The sequence below is a fragment of the Dermacentor andersoni genome, chromosome 3 (assembly GCF_023375885.2).
Source record: "Dermacentor andersoni chromosome 3, qqDerAnde1_hic_scaffold, whole genome shotgun sequence".
NCBI lineage: Eukaryota > Metazoa > Arthropoda > Arachnida > Ixodida > Ixodidae > Dermacentor > Dermacentor andersoni.
The window spans coordinates 95,087,554-95,108,374 of NC_092816.1; the positions used below are offsets into that span (position 1 = coordinate 95,087,554).

The window sequence follows — 20,821 nt, forward strand, 5'->3', positions numbered from 1 at the left end:
ACGTCACGTTTTTGTGCTAGTGTTCTATGGCGTCAATATTTTCGTTCCTCCGCTGTGACGTCATAACAGCCGCGCTAGCGATGGGTCTCGACCATGAGAAGGAGCTTTTAATGACTTTTTGGAGCTGAATTAAAATTATTATTTTGAAATGCTTGCAGCATCCAATACCTCGTTTTGGGTGTCCTCGCATACAGAAGCAGCCTACAACAGACTTTTTATAGCCTCAAAATTTGGTGTCTCCACCCCTTTAAAGAACCCTAGGTGGTCAAAAGTAATCCAGAGCCTCCCACTAAGGCCTCTCTCATATACCATGCCATTGCTTGTGGACGTTACAACCCAAAATTTAGCCTCACAATTTGCTTGCTCCCACTTGTGTGCTGGATAACGTGGATGAAGTGACAGGGTGCACTATGACCAAAGAAAAATAAGATGAATAGGGCTTCTAGGCTTGACCATTGCGCATTGTACAAACGAATATGATGTAGGCATTTAAGGGTGACGGAATGAGAGTGAACCTTGCATATTCTTGAGAATAATGTTCGGTTGTAAGCAGGCAGTAGTTTTTGAACGAATAGTCAGGTTTGTTGCAAAAAGCCTCAGCTTTACTTGGTGACATCTTTTCTCCAGTGGTAACACTGGTTTCTGTGACTAATGTTAGTTTCTTGACCCCCTGGTCACCCATTTCAGGTGCTGAAATGTGTAGTGCACTGGTTTACAGTTTTCAAGAAATTGTTGCTTTGTTAACGTGAGTGTTGCAGAAGTCCTGCTGGCATATTTTGAAGTAATGTAAAATATACAAATTCCTTCCACTTTTGAATTGCTTTTTTTTTATTGTGTAATTATGGAGCTGTAAACTTTAGATGCTTTCGTCGTCTTTAATTCTGGCTAGTATAGTAAGATAATTGATGACAGGAGAACATGCCCCCGGCAGTCACTAGACTTTCACACTTCCCTTTAAAAGCAACAAATTTTGGTCATTTGCTTCAGTGCTGGCCTAATCAGAGCATTTTGCTTCTCCCACATGTTTGACTAGGAAAGGCTTAGTAGGGCTTAAGCTTGCTCCTAATGTAGTCCTATTTAGTGTTCCTTTACATGTGCATAACCATGAGCATAGTTGTAGGTTTTGTTGTTACTCTGTGCATCATGAATGTGACAGCAATGTGTGCTTGCTTGTTGGTAGTGGCATGAGTCATTTGGTTATGCCACAATACTAGGCTGGTTGCTGTAGATGTGTTTGGTATCCAGGGTAGCATGTGGTAAAGGTCACTGCTGCTCATATTGAAAGAATGGCGACCATCGAGGTACAGCCAGTGTAGCATCCTGCCCTGCTTTGTCCTCCTCCTCCTCATTGTGCAGAAAGAATTTCACGAATGGTAGTTTCAGATCAGTTGTGCAATAGCAACACAAGCTCTTGACCTTCATAATAATGCTTATGCAACTTGTTCTTGCAGATCAAGAGCACTCGCCTTGTGAGAGACAAGGAGACGGACAAATTCAAAGGTGAGGGGCACTGTTTGCATGCAGTGGAAAAGCTATATTGTTGTGCTGTGTTTTCGATATGGCTGAGGCATGTGTGCTCCTCCAGTATTTTGTTTGTGTGTACTAGAACCATCCTAACAAAATTTCCTTAGGAATGCAGGAACATGTTCATTGTGGTTATAAAGACAAGACATACTGAACATGCTATTTGTGGTGTTGTAACCATAAAAGCAAAGTAACAGTTACAGTGGCTCAGTGTTGAAGGCATTCTGTTGTTGGCATAAGGTTTGGGAGTCAATTTCCGCTTTAGTGGCTGTGTTTGAAGGAGGGGGGTGGGGGAGGTTGTAATACAACAATGCTTGTGTCCCTAGCGCTTGTTACACATTGTCAGTAACCTCAGGTGGTTGAAATTGATCTGGAGCTCTCCACTGTGGCATCTCCCATGGCCTCCGTGAAATGTTGAACACAAATTATCAAACACGTTTGTGAGCAACATAGTAGCAAGGTTCTACTATAGTTCCTTGAACTTATGACTTTTATAGATGAATTGTGAATGTTAGCTCATTCTCCATTTTAGATGACATGCATTCTTTCTGCTGGAATGTCATTGTTTCCAGTGCTTTTGATAAACTGTCTCGTGGCAAAGTGTAGGCCTTGCAGCTATTGTTAAACACGAATGCAGGTAGAAACAGCAGTGTGCCTTCGATCACATTTCGTCATTTGAATAGTGCCAATATACAGTCGAACCCACTCATAATGATACCAGTTTTAACAATATATCGGTTATAACAGTGAAAAGCTGCTGGACCATCAACTTTTGCATGTTTTCTATGGGGAAATAACCCGCTTACTACAATGTCTCTATGCTGTATTATCTGTTATAACGAGGAAGTCTGGCTGTTGGGTGTCCAATGGAATGTGAAATCCTTATAAAGAAAAAGTGAAATGCGAGCTGCTGCACGATCGCCCACCACCCCAACTGCTGCCATGTTTCTCTACATGAGAGGTGCACGCAGCCTCGCGCATCTCTCTCGTCGCCCCCCCCCCCCCCCCCTACGAACACGAATGGACCGCGCCAACTGCGCTGATTGATAACGCTGCTCCCAGCTTGTTCGCTCGGCCCTCACAGTTGGTTCTTTATTCTATGGCCCTCATTCTGCGCAATTCTGCAAACCGATTAAGTCGCTCGTGCTAGCCTTCATTGCGTTGAAGTCGTTCCTGGCCACGTTGTTTCTCAGCCTCGTTTGACTTGCCGCTAAAATGGAAGATGGCTGATTTGCCTGCTGATCAGCGGCAATGCGCGATGTTGCTGGTGAAAAGAAAGCGCACTGCTATAGATTTGGAAGCGAAGCGCTTCTAACCAATGAGGCGATCGTCGCGAACAGCTTGTATCGGATAGCGACAGTGGCACCAACGACAGCAGTGCTGGTGTGGTAGGGCAGGCTGCCTCAACATTGTCCCCGCGGGAGGTACTGTAAATAACTCAGTCCATCATGGGTTTGTTCTTGCGAGGGACCTTCCGCTTCACAACGTGGAGCACCTGGATGCCTTTAGAAGGATGTCGGAAAGCTTTGCGTAAAGCAAGCAAGGCTGTTGGACATGCGGTTTTTTTGTGCAAGCCAGTGGGAAGTACATGGCGACATGCCTGTGGCGACCTCGTTCCAGTGTTTCTTCTGGATTTCCCAAGTTGAGATGCTGCCACGGCAACCGTCTCGCATTTTTTAAAAGGCGCCTTATGGGGTCACCGAAGCGATGCCTCGGCGGAACTCGTATGTCACTTGCTGCCCGTGACCCTTTGCAGTTGTTATAGCAGTGCCATTCCTGAACGCCGACAGCCGCAGCTTATTACACGATCGGAGCACACAGGAAGCAGAGTTAAACAGTTAAACGAGTCAACACAATTGGAAGCTGGATGAAGGAAAGTGGTGGGGAAGTGGCCTTCCCGCCATTATAGTTTTCTTGGAACAGCTACGCCATCTCCTATTTTTTTTTCATGCAACCTGGTTATAACAATTATTGGTTATAACAATGGAATTTTCATGGCACTTGAATATTGTTATAAGTGGGTTCCGCTCTACTGCCATACTCTGTTCAACACCTAGGCATGTTGCTTTATTTTATGGCAATTGATGATTTAGGGAGCAGCAGAGTGTAGGTCATCAACAGTTCGTTGTCTTTCATTTTATATTCTTTGTGGTGCCCAGAGTGTGTTGTTGATAAGCCTGCTGCGGAGAGTGTACTTGAAGTGGAAAGATCTGTGGCGAGTGCAAAGTGTGAGCCAAGATGGCTGGTTCCTCGATGTGTGCTGTGCTCCTTCACGCTTAGTGTTGGAGGTTGCATAATCTTAAGTTTCTGGGACATCGCAGTGAGAGGCAGCACGAAGCATTTGCTCCTTATTTCCGACACCATTCACCACGTCAGCGTTCTGACAGCGAGCGTTTGTGTTCATTGAGTGAGAGGTGTTCGTGTTTGCCTGTGCATGCATGACACCATGCTTGTTAATTTAAACAGTAAGGGAATATTTACTTCAATTTATGTGGCTGGTAAAACTACGAACCTTACTTTGTGTATTTTTCTCTTTGCGATCACAATCAATGCTTCACTTTTGGGGAGATTGCTACTTTTTTTTGTTCTCAAGGAGAACAGATATCTACATCTCTTTACACTTTTGTTTTTAATTTGTGGATGCCATCTGCCGATGGCCGCGGGCATTAAGTGCGATCAGCCATGGCTTTCGAGATATACGCTGCTACGCCACACGCAATTCTTGGAGACTGTGAGCCACCACTATGCATTGCTCTCCGTGTGAATTGCACCGCATGCACTGGCATTCATAAAAATGCAATTATGGCCCGACCTTCCTACAATAATTTGTTTATGAGTAATTACTGACAATATACTATTTGCAAGGAATGTTCTGAGAATTTAAATTATTTTTGCTGCTGTTACTTTTTCACTGCAAGTACAACTTAGTTATATCAAGGTCTGACAGTATATTTATAGCTTGGGTTGTGTTCCATAGTGATAATCTTTGGCAATATTACATTCAGCGTGTGCCATTTGAGTCACATGGTGTGAATTGATATAAAGAAGGGGGGCTGCCCACATTTGTTAGTGATACTTTTACGTTGGGTACCTTAGTTATTCATCCCCACTGAAATGAAAGGCGCTCCTGCAAATTTTAATGCGATTAGTATTCCCCAGGATTTTCACCCATGTCTGTTAGTGCCTAACCTCTTTCGCTTCAAGTTGCATGACTGGGTAGAAGCATGAGGCTGCTGTGCCGAGGAAACCGGGCTCAAAACTAACCTCTTTTATGCGAACTTGGGTCACTGGCTATGGGGCACTGTCATGGTGCCGCTCTTCATTGAACATCTTTAATCAACTTGGTCCACTGGATATCCTGCATATCACGAAAGTTTGAATCTCCCTCTTTCGCTGGGTGTGTGCCACTAAATATGTGCTGCTTTTCAATGACAAAAAAAAATTATTCGGAAAATTCTTTAAAATTTTTATGGGGCTCGGCAGAATCGAACACACGTCATATGTATATACTGCCTCTCTTATCTGAATATATATTCACGCGTGCACCATGTGCGGGATTTGCGGTGGTGCCGCTACATGGCGCGGAGCATTCAGAGGGAAGTGCGAGAGGAGCCCGACTGCACGCCCCATAAGTGACATGTTTCAGTGACGGCAGTAGGGTGTGTCTCTACTTTTGTTCCATGCTAATCGCATTACCGTCAACATTCATTGTGAGATAGGTTTTGCCAGAATTCTTTACGAGTTGTGGATGCTCCGGTGATAGGAGGTGTTAAAAAAAATTCTTGGTATGGAGATGATGTCCCTGTTGTCAAGCCAGACCACTTCCATCTTACTGAGGGTACGACAAAAAGTTTAAGTATTAGTAGCCCATACACCTGAGAATTTATATAATGAAGATGGATGAAATTCATTATCTGATTTAACGAAGTAAGTCTAAAATGTTTCTCCCCAACATCGGCGTGTAATGAATATATGCTTACACTAATAATGAATACCGCATCTAATGAAGGCATTTCCTATGCTGGCTGCGGCTAGGCAGTCATGCATTATCATATCAAGATTTTAAAGGTAACCTTGTGGGCTATCTGTAGCAGCTTCTCAACCAAACCAGGCATGCATGTCATCTGTGGTGACAGCGGAGTGACACAGACACCTTTTCTCTATTTCAAATGGTTGTAGCAGATGCTGGAACTGTTGTATAGTGTATGTTGCACTGAAACATATTCTGGTTTAATCCGATAAGAGGACACATGCTGTGTCTATAAATGCTTCCAAACAATACCAGCTGCCGAATGTCGTGTCTGAACATTTCATTGCGAGTGACCTTGCTCAGTCGAAAAAAGTCTGGCTATCTGAGGGACGCAGGGTGCTCTGGTACGTCGTGTCCTCTGTGGAACGGATGAAAGTAATTGCATGTTTGCTTCAATTTCATGTTTGATCGTGTACAATCGATGATGTAAATTATTTAAAATGTATTCACAAGAAATTCAGATTTACGAATAGTGGCTATTCGATTCCTTATTTGAAAGTTTCAAACATTCACACACTCCTAATGGTAAGAAGAAACTAGGCACCCCTGTGCTTGTGTTAACTACTGGCGCAAACTCTTAGCACTTGATTCCGCAGTTAGTTGATTGCTATTGCTCATGTTTAAGTGTTCAAGCCTTTTTTTTTGTTTTCAGGCTACTGCTATGTGGAGTTCTTTGACCTTGACTCCCTGAAAGAGGCTTTGGAGTTTGACTCGGCTGTGAGTAAACTTCCTACCTGATAACCCTCATTAGGGCTGCAAAACGTCTGCAGAATACAGTTGACTTATATTAATTTCACCGTGACGAGACCAACAGAATTGAATTGTCCAGCTGGTCAAATTACAAGAGGCAGAAACAAAATGTTCCAACACTGCTGCTTTATTCAGTCATATTTACCTGGCTATCATGCATCAGTGAATCTAACGTTTGCCCACTTTCTTTTGGTTCAACGCAGAAAATTGTTGAAAATCCATTGTGAACACGATTTTGTAACAAGAAAAATATATCATGCCCTCGATTCTATCATCGAAAAAAAAATATATATATACATGAAACCTGCAGAGTTTACCTTTACAGATTGGAAATTCGTTTCCATCGCTGTCACCCTCACACAGATCTTTATAGCTACGAACCACGAAACACCATACAAAATGCACTCCACTGCATTTGACATTCTGCATTTCTTGAATGGCTGCACAAATGTCGCAAACTGGATGGTGGCCACTGCCTAGACCAGCCACTTTGCCAGGTCGCTGTGTGACACAACACTCCGGCGCACCCAAAAACATGCAATGTGGCGCCGCTGCCCCTGGTTTAGCATGGAAAAAGCTTTTCTTTGCATATGTGAAAAATAATACAGTAGTGGAAACTTGCTCTGTCGTCAGCTTTTTTTTTTCTTTTTTTATGATGATGGCAGTAAACACTGGCTGTGACAGTAGGTTATTGCTGGTGGCGCGAGTACATTTTCTGTTTTGTGTCCTCTTCTTTTTCCAGACCGGTTTTCTCAGAAGTAAAGAACAGGGTGTGTGTTAGGAGCAAGTAAATATGTCATTCATTGTGAGCGGGCATTTTAACTTGAAACCCTGGCAAGGGGAAAACAACATTCCTGATGGAGGATAGTGCGTCTTTGGTGAATTCGCTGTCCCTGAATGCTGCCAAGACTGACGAGTGTGCTCACCATTGATGTCAGGCATGTGCGTGCCCACCAGTCAAGTTTGAATTAGGAGGTTATCTTGCGAGGGCCAATTTCAGGGTTTAAAAAAAAAAATCCTCATAGAAATGTATAGGTGCAGGCCACAACCTTCGCATGAGATTGAATACTGAAAAATTGACTTAATGGAAGTCTAGGGTATACTGTATAGTAATGCCCAGTTTGGGTGCTGTAGGTATCTGTATAAATAAATAAACAAATACCTGACTCTGCTGTAGTATTGAACAAAAATGCTGTGGTTCTCGACTTTGCTTGTATTGACAGCTTAACCCTTTGAGGGTAGATTTTTTTCGCCATATGCGACCGCCCAGGGTCGCTTTTTTTTATTGCAGATTCCAATTCTTCTTAGGGACTTATCTCGAAAAAAATTTACCGTAAGTTTTCTAGGGTGGCTGTAAAGTGAGAAAAAAATATTTTGCATTGGTATATATGTACTCTTCATTCATGAATAACAACAATAAAAACGAAAATAAACTTATAAGAATTGAAAATTTAATGCATTTTTATGCACATAGTTCAAGGCTTTGAAAATGCGCACACGAGAATGTTTTGCAACTCACCTGTTGCTGCTCTTAAACTAATATTTACGTCCATAGCGTAATTGCACTGTGTAGGTGCCCGCACTCAAGAAAACTGTGTTGTTGTGTGCCTGTCAAAAAAGCAAAACGTGTGACAAACTTCAGCTGATCTTCATCTTATCACCAACCAGAGGCAATGAGTTTTCACGAGTGTCAAAAAAAAAAAAAAAAAAGAATGCAACGGAAACGCATGCACTGCGGCATCCTTCCTATGCGCACCCTTGTGAGCACTAAACGAGCGAGAAAGACACGGTAGCCTTTTGTGTGATTAGTTACGAGATAGCTATCAGTTTTACAAGTGCAAGAAACCAAAACCACCCACGGAACAAAAACCAAACTGCCGCCAGCCTGCGCAAGCCAATGCACAAGCGGTAGTATACAGACACGCTGGCGCAAACTAGCTCTAAAACAAACCATTCAACGAAAATCGAGAGAGGGAGGTGGGTGAAAAAAAATCCCTGTATTCCCACATAGTGGCAGCACATTATAGAAAAGAAAAAGTGAGGAAATTGGTGTGCTTTTTAAACGTACAGACGGCGCCGTAAATATATGGAATCGACCATTTTTGGACTTGTTTGCGGCGCCGTATATTTACGTCATTGACCCTCAAAGGGTTAAAATAAATGTGTTTGTGCAAAATAAGGTGTTAATGCATGGGGGCATCAGTTCATAGATATGGCTGTTAAGGGTGACAAAAAGGATGAGGTTTCAAGTGCTGCTTTCTTACAGTTTGGAAATTTTAAACTTCCTAGTTATGTAATAATTTCTTCTGCATGTTAGAAGAAGCCAGTGAAAGACAACCCGCTTGCGTGCTGCAATTGCAGCACTCTTAAACGTGCAGAGTAAGATCAAGCAGCACATTTCGGCTGGTGTGCTACTGTTTAAAAAGTGACAGGGCAATAATTTGGTATTGTGATGTACCGTATTACTCGCATAATGAATGCACTCGCAAAATGGTTGCACCCCTGAATTTTGTCATCAAAATTAGATTTTTTAAAAATTTCCCGTGTAATGATCGCACCCCAAACTTGCCGCAGCGATATGTCGTGTGCCAAGTCTAGATAATATTGATTGCGCTTACCATCTGTCGAATGCTATGCGAACGACTCTTCAAGACAAACCAAGCGGTCTGCACGCACCAAACATTCTTAAAGGGACACTAAAGTGAAAAATGATTTCTTCTGCATAAGTAAATTACTGTTCTACAACACGAAAAACACCACTCTTACAACGATAACACGTTTGGTAAGCCAGAAAAAGCGCAAAAACAAATACGGGTGGCGACGCCTACTTAAGTTCCCGCACCTGGGGGCTGTGACGTCGTGGATTTTGATGGCATCTTCTAGGGCCTACTAATTATATATAGCGGTACAGATTGACTACATTGTGTTCTAAAGGGGCCAAATATTAAACATGCCAAGTTTTGGGAACCCTTATTCAGTCAACGCAGCCCAAATGCGAAAACATACTTTGGAATCCCTGACGTCACGCTGACGTACCGGCGCTTGGGTTTCGGCGCGAAATTCAAATACTGATATTTGGACCTTCATTTTCTCATCTAATAATCAAACTATTCTTTTGGAATGACTGCCTGCAGGGTTCTCAAACGATGCTTCATTAGCCTAAACTGATTTATTGTTTTGCTTTAGTGTCCCTTTAAGTAGATGCCTCATTTCATTACTTTCATCACTTTCCGCACTTCCATGACTAAAAAAAAGCTGCAACCGCCTTTATTATGTGTAGGCTTTATAATGTTTGTGGTCAACAACAACAAAAACGGCACCTTTCGATTCTTCTCATCTGCACTCGTGGGCACGCAACGAATCGCGAGCGGCAATGATAGTAGCCATGTTTACACTGATACGTTAGAAGTGTGCCCTATTCATACGCCGACGCTTGTAACACAGCTAAGATATTCACCCACCCTTAGCGGAAACGTGCCGTATTAGGATAATAGTGAAGACAGATGCTGCAGTTTCCGCAGCATGCCGGCGATGTGTTTCTGTCGCTGGCAGCTAAGCGTGCCCATCTGTTTCTGCCCCCTCAAAGTGGACATGGCTACATTATTGCCGCAAACTTGCCGATATTAACGATGTTATTCATTACTGATATGGAAGAAACTGTTTCAATGCACGTAATGTACTCACGAGAAGAAAAAAAAATCGCGTTCGGCGCGTTTGGCTTGCTCCGCCAGCCGCCATTTTTGCTTTGGTGTCCCGCAGCAAACGCGGGACGCAAAAAATTTTTTTCCCTTTTCGCTGGAAATTTAACTCACGTAGTGATTGCACCCCTGATTTTGCGTCAATATTTCTGACAAAGAAGTGCGATCATTATGCGAGTAAATACGGTATGCCAGTGATGCACTTCACTCGCGTGCTTCAGGATAGCGATAAACAGACCAGGCAGCAGACTAAAGCTACATGCACTGTTTGTTAATACGCAACATGTTTGAGAGCGCTGTTATTGGGGTGCGTAAGCATGTGTGTCATGTGCCTTTACTTTTTTATATTGTGGGCTTTCTTTAGGATGTAGAAAAAAATGATTACAGGTCAAGTCGGAAGTTATAAGCTGCTGAATTAAATGTTTTCTAAAGCACTCTACAGATTTCTGATTCGAAGTATGCATTTGGTCGCATCCTCCTATCATGTGTCGACATATTTTTAAACCTTGGCTAAAGTTATCTGGGAAACCCTGTGTATTGGTAACAGTCATGGCAAAAATTTAATAGCAGTATCGACTGTGGAGTACAAAACACCTTGGCCCATGTGTGCAGGATCTTCAGGGCCGATCTCTGCGAGTGGACATCGCTGAGGGTCGGCGGAGCGACCGTGGCGGAGGATTTGGCAACAGGCGAGGGGGACCAGGCGGAGGAGGAGGTATGCATACAACCATACCATGTACTATGCAGTAATTGATTGTATGAAAAACCTGCAAGTTTGCTTCACCACACATCTCCTTTGATGTGGAACTTGCTCAGTTATTTCATCATCATTCAGTTCAGCACACGACGACACCGCACTGTTGACGTCTGCAAGGTCTTCAAATGTGATGGGGGCAGGAAACGGCACACCGCAGCCTAACAGGTCATCAATGATGTCGGCATTTGAGCTTATTGGGGAATGGCAGCATTTCATGCTCTTCCCCAGTTATGAGTCGGGCTCATTCGGACTGCGATCCAAGACTCATTTGGAGTTGAACTGCAAGGGCACCGTTTGCGCAATTTGACGCGGACTGTCGATAACTTCACGAGAAAGACTTCTTGGAGCCAGCAGAGCATTGTCTGGAACTCGAACTAAACAAGTACAGAATGGCGGAACGCTGTCCAGAAGGCAAGTTCAACAAACAAGAGCGGGCCATGCACGATGGTGCTGGAGTAGGATGTGATGATTGCAATGTTGACGTGACCTCACAATTCAGGCAAAGCCTCAAGACTGGCATTTGCAATGAAGGGTCTTTTCGATTTGCCTGCATCACTGTGAACCAGTTCATTGCAGTTCACGGGAACTTCAGCAATTGTGCAGCCGGATCCCTGAGGTGCAGGCCCAGCAAGACACTCGAAACGAATGCAAAGGTGCAGACACGGTGCAGGTGTTATGTCAGACTAATGTGCATGGAGAGGTCCTGAACTGTGGGTGTAAATACACACCACATTTGCGTAGACACATCAGATGTGCTTAAGCGGGATTTTAACTGTGCTCGCACCCATATGCTGCGTCATCTGCTGCTCCACTGCTTTGCATCTGTTCGCCTGCACCAAGTCGGCACCAACAGTCGAGTGAGTGCAGCAAAGTTACAAACCAAACCTGAACCTTTTCTGCACCTTTTGAAATGAACATCGTGGTTCAGCGGGCACCATTGCTGCACCGCTGAAACGAATGGCAGGGTGCAGCACCTCGTGAACTGGTTCAGGTGGTGCTGGCGAATCGAACATATCCGAAATCTCTGAGTTGTAGTGCAGCAACCAAGGCAAGGCCTCGGGGACTACCATCTAGCTTGTAATCTCTGAGGCGGTACTTGATATCTCGAATCTCTGAGGCCATCCTTGATGTTTTGTCAAGGTTGCCAGAGGAGATAATGGCGGCTGAGTCGGGGTATGCTACAGCCTTGGATGGAGTCCGGATCATCGAACGTAGAGCTTGTGTCTGTCCAAAATATCGGTTGTCTTTATACAATATGTCTATAGGGACATTGGTGGTGCCGCGAAGCTGTCCAAATTACCGAGCATGTCGGGATTATTGGTGTCCGGTTTATCGGTCTGCGACTGTACTCTACTGTTGACTTGCACCTGACATATTTAGGATTGGGTATAGTGATGCATAACTTTCCCTGTGATAAGCATGCAGCGCATAGTGCAATTTTGCACTCCATTTGTAGTACGACCATTTACGCCAACAGCTGCACCCAACAGGCTTCGACAGCCCACGTCGTCGGATCGCACGCCACATGCACGACCAACAGCTTGGATGTGGTTGCACCAGGTTGCACAACTGCTGCGTCGCCACTGACAGCACTGCTAGCATGCACATCGTGGCCAATGGTAGACCTGGCGGGGCGGGGCTGGCGAGCAACTTTCTCATTGTTACGATCACACTGAATTTATTCATTATGACCTGCCAAGGCACCCCTGCCTTCACGGATTTCAATATTTCTACTTTCGCTGCCAAATCCTTCGCCCGCTTCGGTGGGGCACGAAAGCACATGTTGGCGTGGCTTGCGCGGCGCGGCAACGAAGCGACAACGAAGCGACGGGTGCATGCACGATGTCAAGGAAAAAAACGAAGTATAAACGGTAAAAAGAAAAGCGCAACCAAAATTTAACAAATGCACAAAAAAAGTTCCGCTGTCCTCGCACACGCACCTGACGCAAACCTATAAACACGATAAAAACAACGAGAAAAAACTGCAAAACTCCGTAACCACACAACTGCACGAGCAAAAGACAACGTCGGAAATGGCGGACAGCAATACAAAGAAAAAAAAACAACGTATGTATAGATTAGGGTTGCTAGCATAGACCGATAACTACCGTGCCGATAACCACAGCGATGCAGAGGTAGTGCCAAGCGCCAAAAGCAACTGCAAAGCCAGAAGTATGTCATTGCCGCCATGTTTTTTGAGACTTAGGCTTGTCTATTATGTAGCAATAAAATAAACATGGCGGCCTTGACGAATTTCCGATCTTTCGGCACTCCCAGCACATGCGAGCATGGCCTTTGAGATTGGCGCACGCTAATCGGAGACACCATCGCTGGCGGTGCGATTTGAACACCCGCTAGTGCCGCCCGATCTTATATGCCTCACGTGTCTCTGAGCTCTGCGAACTGTCCAATTAACCGAAGTACGACCAAATATGTCCGAATTAACGGGAGTTTCGTGCCATAGGGTTATGTACATGTTTGACGGTACCAGACGGCGCGTCCGAATTAACCGAATTTCTGAATTAACGAGGTTTTACTGTAAAAGATAGGTGACGTGGTCTGTGGGGTTGTCACAGATGACATTTTCACCCAAGTAGTCAATGATGACCCTGTAGTGAAAGATGACAATGATGAGGTGGATGAGGAAAAAGAAGTGCAGGTGTGGCCTTGTTATCGCAGGTGATGGAAGGACTGAAATCCGCACGGCTGTTCATATTTGAAGAGCATGAGGAGATAAGCTTACAGCGATCGCTTTCAGAGAAAAAGAGCAGGAAATGATCACAGATATCTTTTTGTCAATAAAGGGTAATGGTTCCAGAGGTGTTCCCACTCCTTTCGTCATCAAACATACCGTATTTACTCGAATCTAATGCATACCTTTTTTCCAATAAAACGGGTCCAAAAATTGCATGCGCGTGAGAATCGAGCACAACCCTAAATCCACGTTACCATATTGCCATCGGCATTCGAAAAATGGCTGCCTCGTATGTGCTTGTAGCCTAGCTGCCGTAGCTTCCTCCATTTGTATAACTCCATGGTGTACGTGTAACCAGGCGCTGGTGTAACCTAGTCTACTGCCTGTCTTCCCGTTTTCTGTGTTTATTCAATCAGCATGGAAGTGCCGACTGCGAAGACACCCCGAGTCCACCATCATTCCGCATTTATAAAGAAAGTTATCATGTGCGCGGAAACGGATGAAAATCGGGCCGCATCATGGGCGTTCGGAGTTCCCAAAACTTGCGTGCAGGACTGGCACAAACAGAAGAATATTTTCGCCAGCAAAGCAACAAGGAAGGGTTTCAGTGGACCGAAGCAGTGCTGCTTCGCCAAAATAAAAGAGCTGCTTGCGGAATATGTGCAAGAGCAGCTAGCGGCACAGCGGCCTGTGACGACCGATCTGATCAAAGTACGGGCGATGCAGTTAGCCTTACAGAAAGGGCTAATACGGAGTGACTTCAAAGCGAGCAGGTGCTGGCTATCAAATATTATGAAAAGAAAAGGCTTTTTTCTTTCGAAGGTGGACAGGGATATGCCAAAAATTGCCCAAAGAATATGAAGAGAAATTGCACAGTTTTCAGCAGTACGTTTTGAAGTGGCGTCGTAGAAACGACTAACACTTCGGACAGATTGGAAATGCCGATCAGACGCCGCTCTACTTTGACTTGCCTGCCACCACAACTGTTTGAAAGAAGGGGGCGAAGCAAGTGCGCGTTTTGTCTTCCGGCCACGAAAAAACTAGAGTCACTGCTATGCTTTGTTACACTGCGGATGGGTACAAGCTGCCCCCCTATCTTATCTTCAGATGGAAGACGCTCCCGAAAGGAATCGTGTTTCCGAGTGGCATGATTGTGCACGCAAATGAAAAAGGTTGGTTGACCACGGACTTGGTCGCTGACTGGATTGATAACGTTTGGCGAAGAGACCCGGTGGCAGTTTGGGTCTGCGTGGAATGCTTGTGCTCTACTCGTTCAGGTGCCACCTTGACCAGCGCATCAAGGACAAGCTGGCTGCATGCAACACCGACCTTGTTGTGATACCCGGCGGCATGACATCACAACTCCGGCCGCTTGATGTTTGTTTGAACAAGCCAGTGAAAGATAGAATTCGGGCATTCTACACCGAATGGCTTGTCAGTGGCTGCCACGAATTCATGCCCACCAATAAAATGAAGCGTGCCTCGCTGCAGGACTTTGCTGGATGGGTGAAAGATGCATGGTGCACGATCCCGTCTGCCATGGTCAACAAGGCCTATAAAAAGTGTGGGATTTCAATTGCCATGAACGGCACCGAAGATGAAATGCTTTGGTTTGTTGATAGCGATGAGGAGTTGTCTGGTAGGGATGACGAGTGATATCTACTGCCCCACGCGACTTGTACCGGTGCAGTGAAAATCTTGGCGGCAAGGTACGCCGCTTCCATTTGTGTTTTTATTCATTGCAACTTTAGTGTATTGGGAATAAATCTGTTTTTTTTCCAAATGAGAGAAAATAGTATTTCTATATGAAAGCATGAGGTGTGCGGTATTGTACTCTCTTTTTTTTTTGGTCATAGAAAATGGGTGCGCGTTACAATCAAGGGCGCGTTAGAATCGAGTTAATACGGTAGCTCTCGGTTTATCACTTTCATTAGTTCAAATTTCATTTAATTCGAATTCATGAGTGTCTCCATGAAATTTGAACAAACAACCTTTTACTATAGCACTATCATGCTAAAAGGCAATTTAACATCATTACAAAAGGAAGTCGGCCTTGAAAAGACACCTGATAAGCTTGAAGCATATGTCAAACTCAGCAGTTGCTTAGCAGCAGTAAATTGCAGCTAAGAAGGAGAACTAACTTTTTTCCAGTACTATATGTGTGCGAAGAAGGTTTGTTCCTTTTGTCAGTTGTAGCAGATACCTACCGTATTTACGCGATTGTAAGTCGACCCCCCATATCGCATGACAGGAAAAAGAAAAAAGGACAGCATACCCGAGGGCACATTCGATAAAGAAAATTTTTTGTAGCTGACATGGTCACTGGACTACTCGTCTTCACTAGTGCTGCCATCGTCATCGTTGCTACGGTTGCACAGCATGTCGTCCAGTGAGGTTTCATATTTGGCAAACGACCGCACCACGACATCTTGTGGAACAGCAGCCCATGCCGTATGCACCCTACCACACGCAGCCGTCAGGGGGGCTCTTTTGACAGGTCTGGTTGGCGTAATTTCGCAGTTTTCTGCCGCCAGCCACTCATACTCACGGCGGAGCAGGTCCTTAAAAGGTGAAGATCCGAGCTTGTTTTATGACCATGTCGCACTTCGTTGGCAGGGACCGATCACGCATTTCAGCGACATATGCCACAAGCTTAGCCCACAGCTCCGGAAGGCGTCCAGACTTCGGCACGTGGGAAATTCCTCACTTGCCGTCACAGGTGAAAATTTCGCTTCGCTGCAGTCACCACTCGCGCACCACCCATTAAGAAACATAGAACTTGCGGCCCGCTGCGCAGCGATTTATTTCTTCGGCATAAAGGATGACAGCCCTCTTGAACGCTGCTGTGAACGAGTGCCAAATGATTAGTGGGTCTGGAGCACTCATGACGACTGAGGAAGCATAGACGTAGTACATAGCCGGCAGTCAAGCGGTGTCTGCTCGTCCATGAACTACCGATACTCCCCGCAAGCGCCGTCGTTCTGAGGGTGCCGCCGTGAATGGAACAGCGGCGCTTCCATCAAATATCGACACCCACCCCCATGAGTGTTGTGTGCACTGTAAAACTCTCAAAAATGTAGAAAAACCCTTCCGGAAAGTGAACAAACACGTGGGATAGCGAAAAGTTACGGGTAGGGCCATAGAGCAAACATAAAATTGTAACTGCGTTGTAGCTCCCGTTGGTCTCGCTTTTTTGGCGGTGCCATGTTTTGGTTTTGATTGTAAGTCGACCCCCCCACTTCAGATTTCAAATTTAAAAAATGTGGTCGACTTACAATCGTGTAAATACGGTAGTCTGTTATGGCCAGGTCTGTTAAACGTGCAATTTGTTGCATTAATAATACTGGCAGACCAAACTTGGCGAGAAAAATGGTCTGTTATATCCAAAACTTTGTTGCGTGCAGATCTGCTGTAACGAGCGTGGACTGCATTTGTAACCGTCTCTGACAATAAGTCATTGTTTTCTACCTAATAAGCACTGATAATTTTTCAAAGGTGTTATGCATTAGTCTAGCTCAATTTAGTATATTTGTTTTGAGTGTAAGTAGAGCCTGCCCTGCTTGCAGTTGTTTCTGTGCTGAATCAATTGTGGTTTTTATTTGGCTGCAGGTTTTGACCGGGGTGGTGGCCGAGGGGGTGGACCAAGGGACGGTGGGCCCCCTCGATACGGAGATAGAGGAGGCCGGCCAGGAGACCGCGGGGGCTTCCATGGAGGCTTCTCGGACCGCTCCAGCGACCGTGACTTTGAGAGGTACTTGTGTGGTCTGTCAAACAGCACCGCGAGTCAAGGGCAAACGCGAGAGCAAGGTGGCAGTATGACTGGAGAGCAGTCGCTCGTCTTGTCGTCGTGTTGGTTTTTGATCTGTGATGAGGCCAGTGCAGCACGCCTCATTTCTTGTTCTTCTCAGCTGCATGTTGTTGTGGATGTTTGCTTTTTGCTTGTGATAACATGGTGACAACTGTCTGCTAGTGTGTTGGAAACTAGCGATAGTTATGTTGTGCCCATGGGGCAATGCACAGCAGTACTATCTCTGGACGGTGCAGAAATTTGTATGATCCAAAATTCGTATTTCCCAAAAATGTAAAAAAAAAGAAGAGGAAATTAAGAGGGGCTGCCATGATGAAATGCTCGGCTTGCTTAAAATTTATGATTTAATTCTTTCCCACAATCCTAAGGCCTTACTTTTATCTCCTGGTGAAATATTCAGAAGAAATAAGCAGCAGAATTTGCATGTTTTTAGTGCGTTGTCTTCGAAATCAGGCTTTGAGAGGTGCTATCTCAATGTCCACAATGTCAGAACTTGTTTGTGTTGACGAGTTCCAATGTTGTTGGGTTTACAGGGGCCCACCTGGAGGAGGCACCGGCGGTTTCAACAGAGGACCACCTCCATCTCGTGGTGACAGGCGGCCTGCAGACAGCGAGGAGTTCCGGGAGCCCACAGCAGGTGAGCAGTCTTTGACACACTTCAGTCATCCTGTTGCCATGCCATGTTGGCATCAATAGTTCTGTAAAAAGGGCACTAACGGAAAATAGTAAGCCTAAATTAGATCAGTAGATTACATCAAGAAGTCTGTTATCGGTTTCTGTGTGCTAACCTACGACTTTGTTACATAAAAAATTCCCACCGAAGGTCCCGCTGCTGCTCCTCCATTTGAATCACCCATGCCAAATTTAATGAGTTGAAGTAATCTTCGTGTGACCTCCCTCACTGCCACTTTCTGGGAATCTGCTAGTGCTGACGTCGCGGGAGAGGTACTATAATCCAAAATAGGTGGTGCTACTGATTTTGTAATTTTTTTTTTCCACTTGCGAAAGCCTTGTTCTAGCAGTGAACAAAGATGTTGTTATTACAGTCAACGTCCGATTTTTCGGACTTTCAAGGGACTGCGAAAACGTCCGAAAAATTGAGCAGTCCAAATAATCGAATGCATGCAGAAAATACGCCATTTTATAGGTATTCTTTGGATGGAGAGGGTCAAGGACGGAATATCGGACTTATGCAACTCTGCCAATGCATCATTCAGATGGTTCTGAAAAGAGCTGTCTATAAAAGTAAATAAAAATCAAACAGTGGGTGCCGTCAATGTTGCCAGTGCTATATTGATCTGGGTCAACGGTTACTGCGTTAGCAGCCCGAAAAGTTGTTCGTCCTCTTTTGCATGGTCCGCTTTCACGCGATTATGTTTGCTTCAATTTCAGCCAGGGTCATATCCCCGCTGTGTACTGATGACAGCATCATAAGTGCTTGCGTCAACTCTGAGCTTGTTGGCTGTGCAGGCGCTGGCTCTTCGTTCTTGGAGTCAGAGTTGTCCGAATGCGCTGTCACATGACAATTTCATCATTAGTTAACTATGTGCAGAGTTCGAGATCTCTGTCGCTGTTGGCGAATCCTTCAGAAGTTATCTCAGTTGGAATCGAAATGCCAGCGGCATGCAGGTCATTGGAACACAAAATCCATGGAAGGAGATTGATCACACACGCTGTCATTCTCTCTAGGCGAGTCAGTTGTCTCGGTGCCGAGTGTGAAGCCAGCATGGCAAAAGCAGTTGCATAGCGTCTCTTGTATAACCGTCTTCCGCGAGTCTGCAAGCATGCCAACAGCAGACCTAAGATCAACGGTGTAACTTGTGTTGCTGACTGAGAACAGCACCATGCAGCTGAGCACACGTGACCTGTACAGAAGCTACAGGTTGCCCATGATGCCTTGTGAGATTCTCACTCCCGTACTTTTGGGACAAAAGAACGACAACACAGTAGTGCAAACAATCACAAGGGCATTTATTGCACCTTTCATTGATCAATGCCTGCTAGCCGAGTTGCTATCCACAAAACATTCCGATGGGCGCACAACTCGCGGAGTTCCGACTCACTGCGACCGGATAACGAGCGAATATGTTCGCCCCATGCTGGATCCCAACGTCTGGTCATTCGCTCGTATGGTCACGCGAACGGTGCCGCGTTTGCACGACACGGTCTCGCAGAAGCGTGGATCGGCGCACGCGCGGCACGTCTGCGCTGCTTGCCGTCCCGAACCAGAGGAAGCGCCTTGTCCTTTTCGCGCCAACTAACCCCGCCGGTAGGCGGTGTTAGCAGCACAACACTGCGCCTCAACCAGACCGACTGCCACGGGCATCGCGCAGGCCACGCGGCGAAGCCGGATTGCAGGAGATGGGAGCTATGCGGGAAAACATATCAGGGGACGCGCGAGAGTTGCGCATCCCCACATCCTCCCAACCTTAAATCACTACATATTCCGGCGAAACATGTCACATGGTCTAACATCAACGCGTGCTTTGTGGACAAGGTAGTACATGCAACAGTGGCCGCACTGAGGAAATGTCCACACGCTGTCTATAACATGCGAGCCGACATTGCCCTAGAGTACACTGCTAGTCCACTGGTCACAGCAACAGCTCTGCAGACTCGACGGCACGATTCCAGGCCAGGACTCCGGAAACAGCGACGCAGTAGTCGGCACGAGCAAGCGTCGCTCGCGCCCTGCTGGCGCCCCGCAGTAGCTATTGGTGACTGCCGGCTCTTTTCTCCGCCGCCGAGGGTTGCGACCTGGATACAGGCGGCCAATGAAGTCGCTGTGCCGAACCGGCCGCAGCGCAGACGATGTGCAGGTGGCAGCAAACCAGGGGTGACTCCAATCACGCTGCGTACACTCAGCGCACTCGGCAAACACTAAAGTAGTGCAAGGGAAAGGAATTCTGCATGCGCATCGCCCACGTGGTACGATGTTCAACTCGGCTAGCAAAAGATCGGGCAGCTACTCAGATGCTAAGTTTGAGTTGAACGAGCAATCTCAATTCGTACGAGGCTAACTAGAATGAGGGAAGCAAAGTGCAACACCTCGACGGCACAGTCCACCAGGTTGTGTCCCTCCACGTGCGACAGGCAGCTTCTTAAAGCCTTAGGCTTAAAGGGTCGCCACCCTGACAACAACCGTTGTCAGGGTAGCGACGTTGTGGTCTTGCTTGAATAAGCCGCCCTTTACCTTCAATTTCCTGCCGTCACTGGCTGTCCTTGCTCATTGGCTTTCTAGAAAAAAATGCGTGCGCGATTGTATTAGCTGCTCGGCGCATATGACAGTCTAGGCACCCGATTGGCCTAGCGGCCTTCCCGTCGTCTGCTTCACACTGTCGAGACACGCACAAGCGCGCGCCATTTTGTCTTGGTGTTGTCGACTGACTGCAGCTATGGTTCAGCCGATCAAGAAGTTCAGCACCAAGAACAAATTTGGGAAGCGAGTGAGGCGATCGCTATCGGAGAACTTCAAGAAGCGTCGCACAACGACTCGGGACAACAAGGATGACGACTTCGCTGCGATTGGCAGTGCAGATGCCGAAGCATCGCCGCTACC

General features: G+C 45.8%; 1 protein-coding gene across 1 annotated transcript in view; it reads left to right on the forward strand.

Annotated features, from left to right (window-relative positions):
• The window catches only part of LOC126542033 (eukaryotic translation initiation factor 4H-like), a 31,814-nt gene that overhangs the window by 5,993 nt on the left and 5,000 nt on the right, over nucleotides 1-20,821 (forward strand). Inside the window, exons 3-7 of the mRNA XM_050189008.2 lie at nucleotides 1,452-1,500; nucleotides 6,207-6,271; nucleotides 10,615-10,717; nucleotides 17,064-17,205; nucleotides 17,796-17,899. Of these exons, the coding sequence (XP_050044965.1) occupies nucleotides 1,452-1,500; nucleotides 6,207-6,271; nucleotides 10,615-10,717; nucleotides 17,064-17,205; nucleotides 17,796-17,899 (463 nt within the window). The remainder of the gene's footprint in view (nucleotides 1-1,451; nucleotides 1,501-6,206; nucleotides 6,272-10,614; nucleotides 10,718-17,063; nucleotides 17,206-17,795; nucleotides 17,900-20,821) is intronic.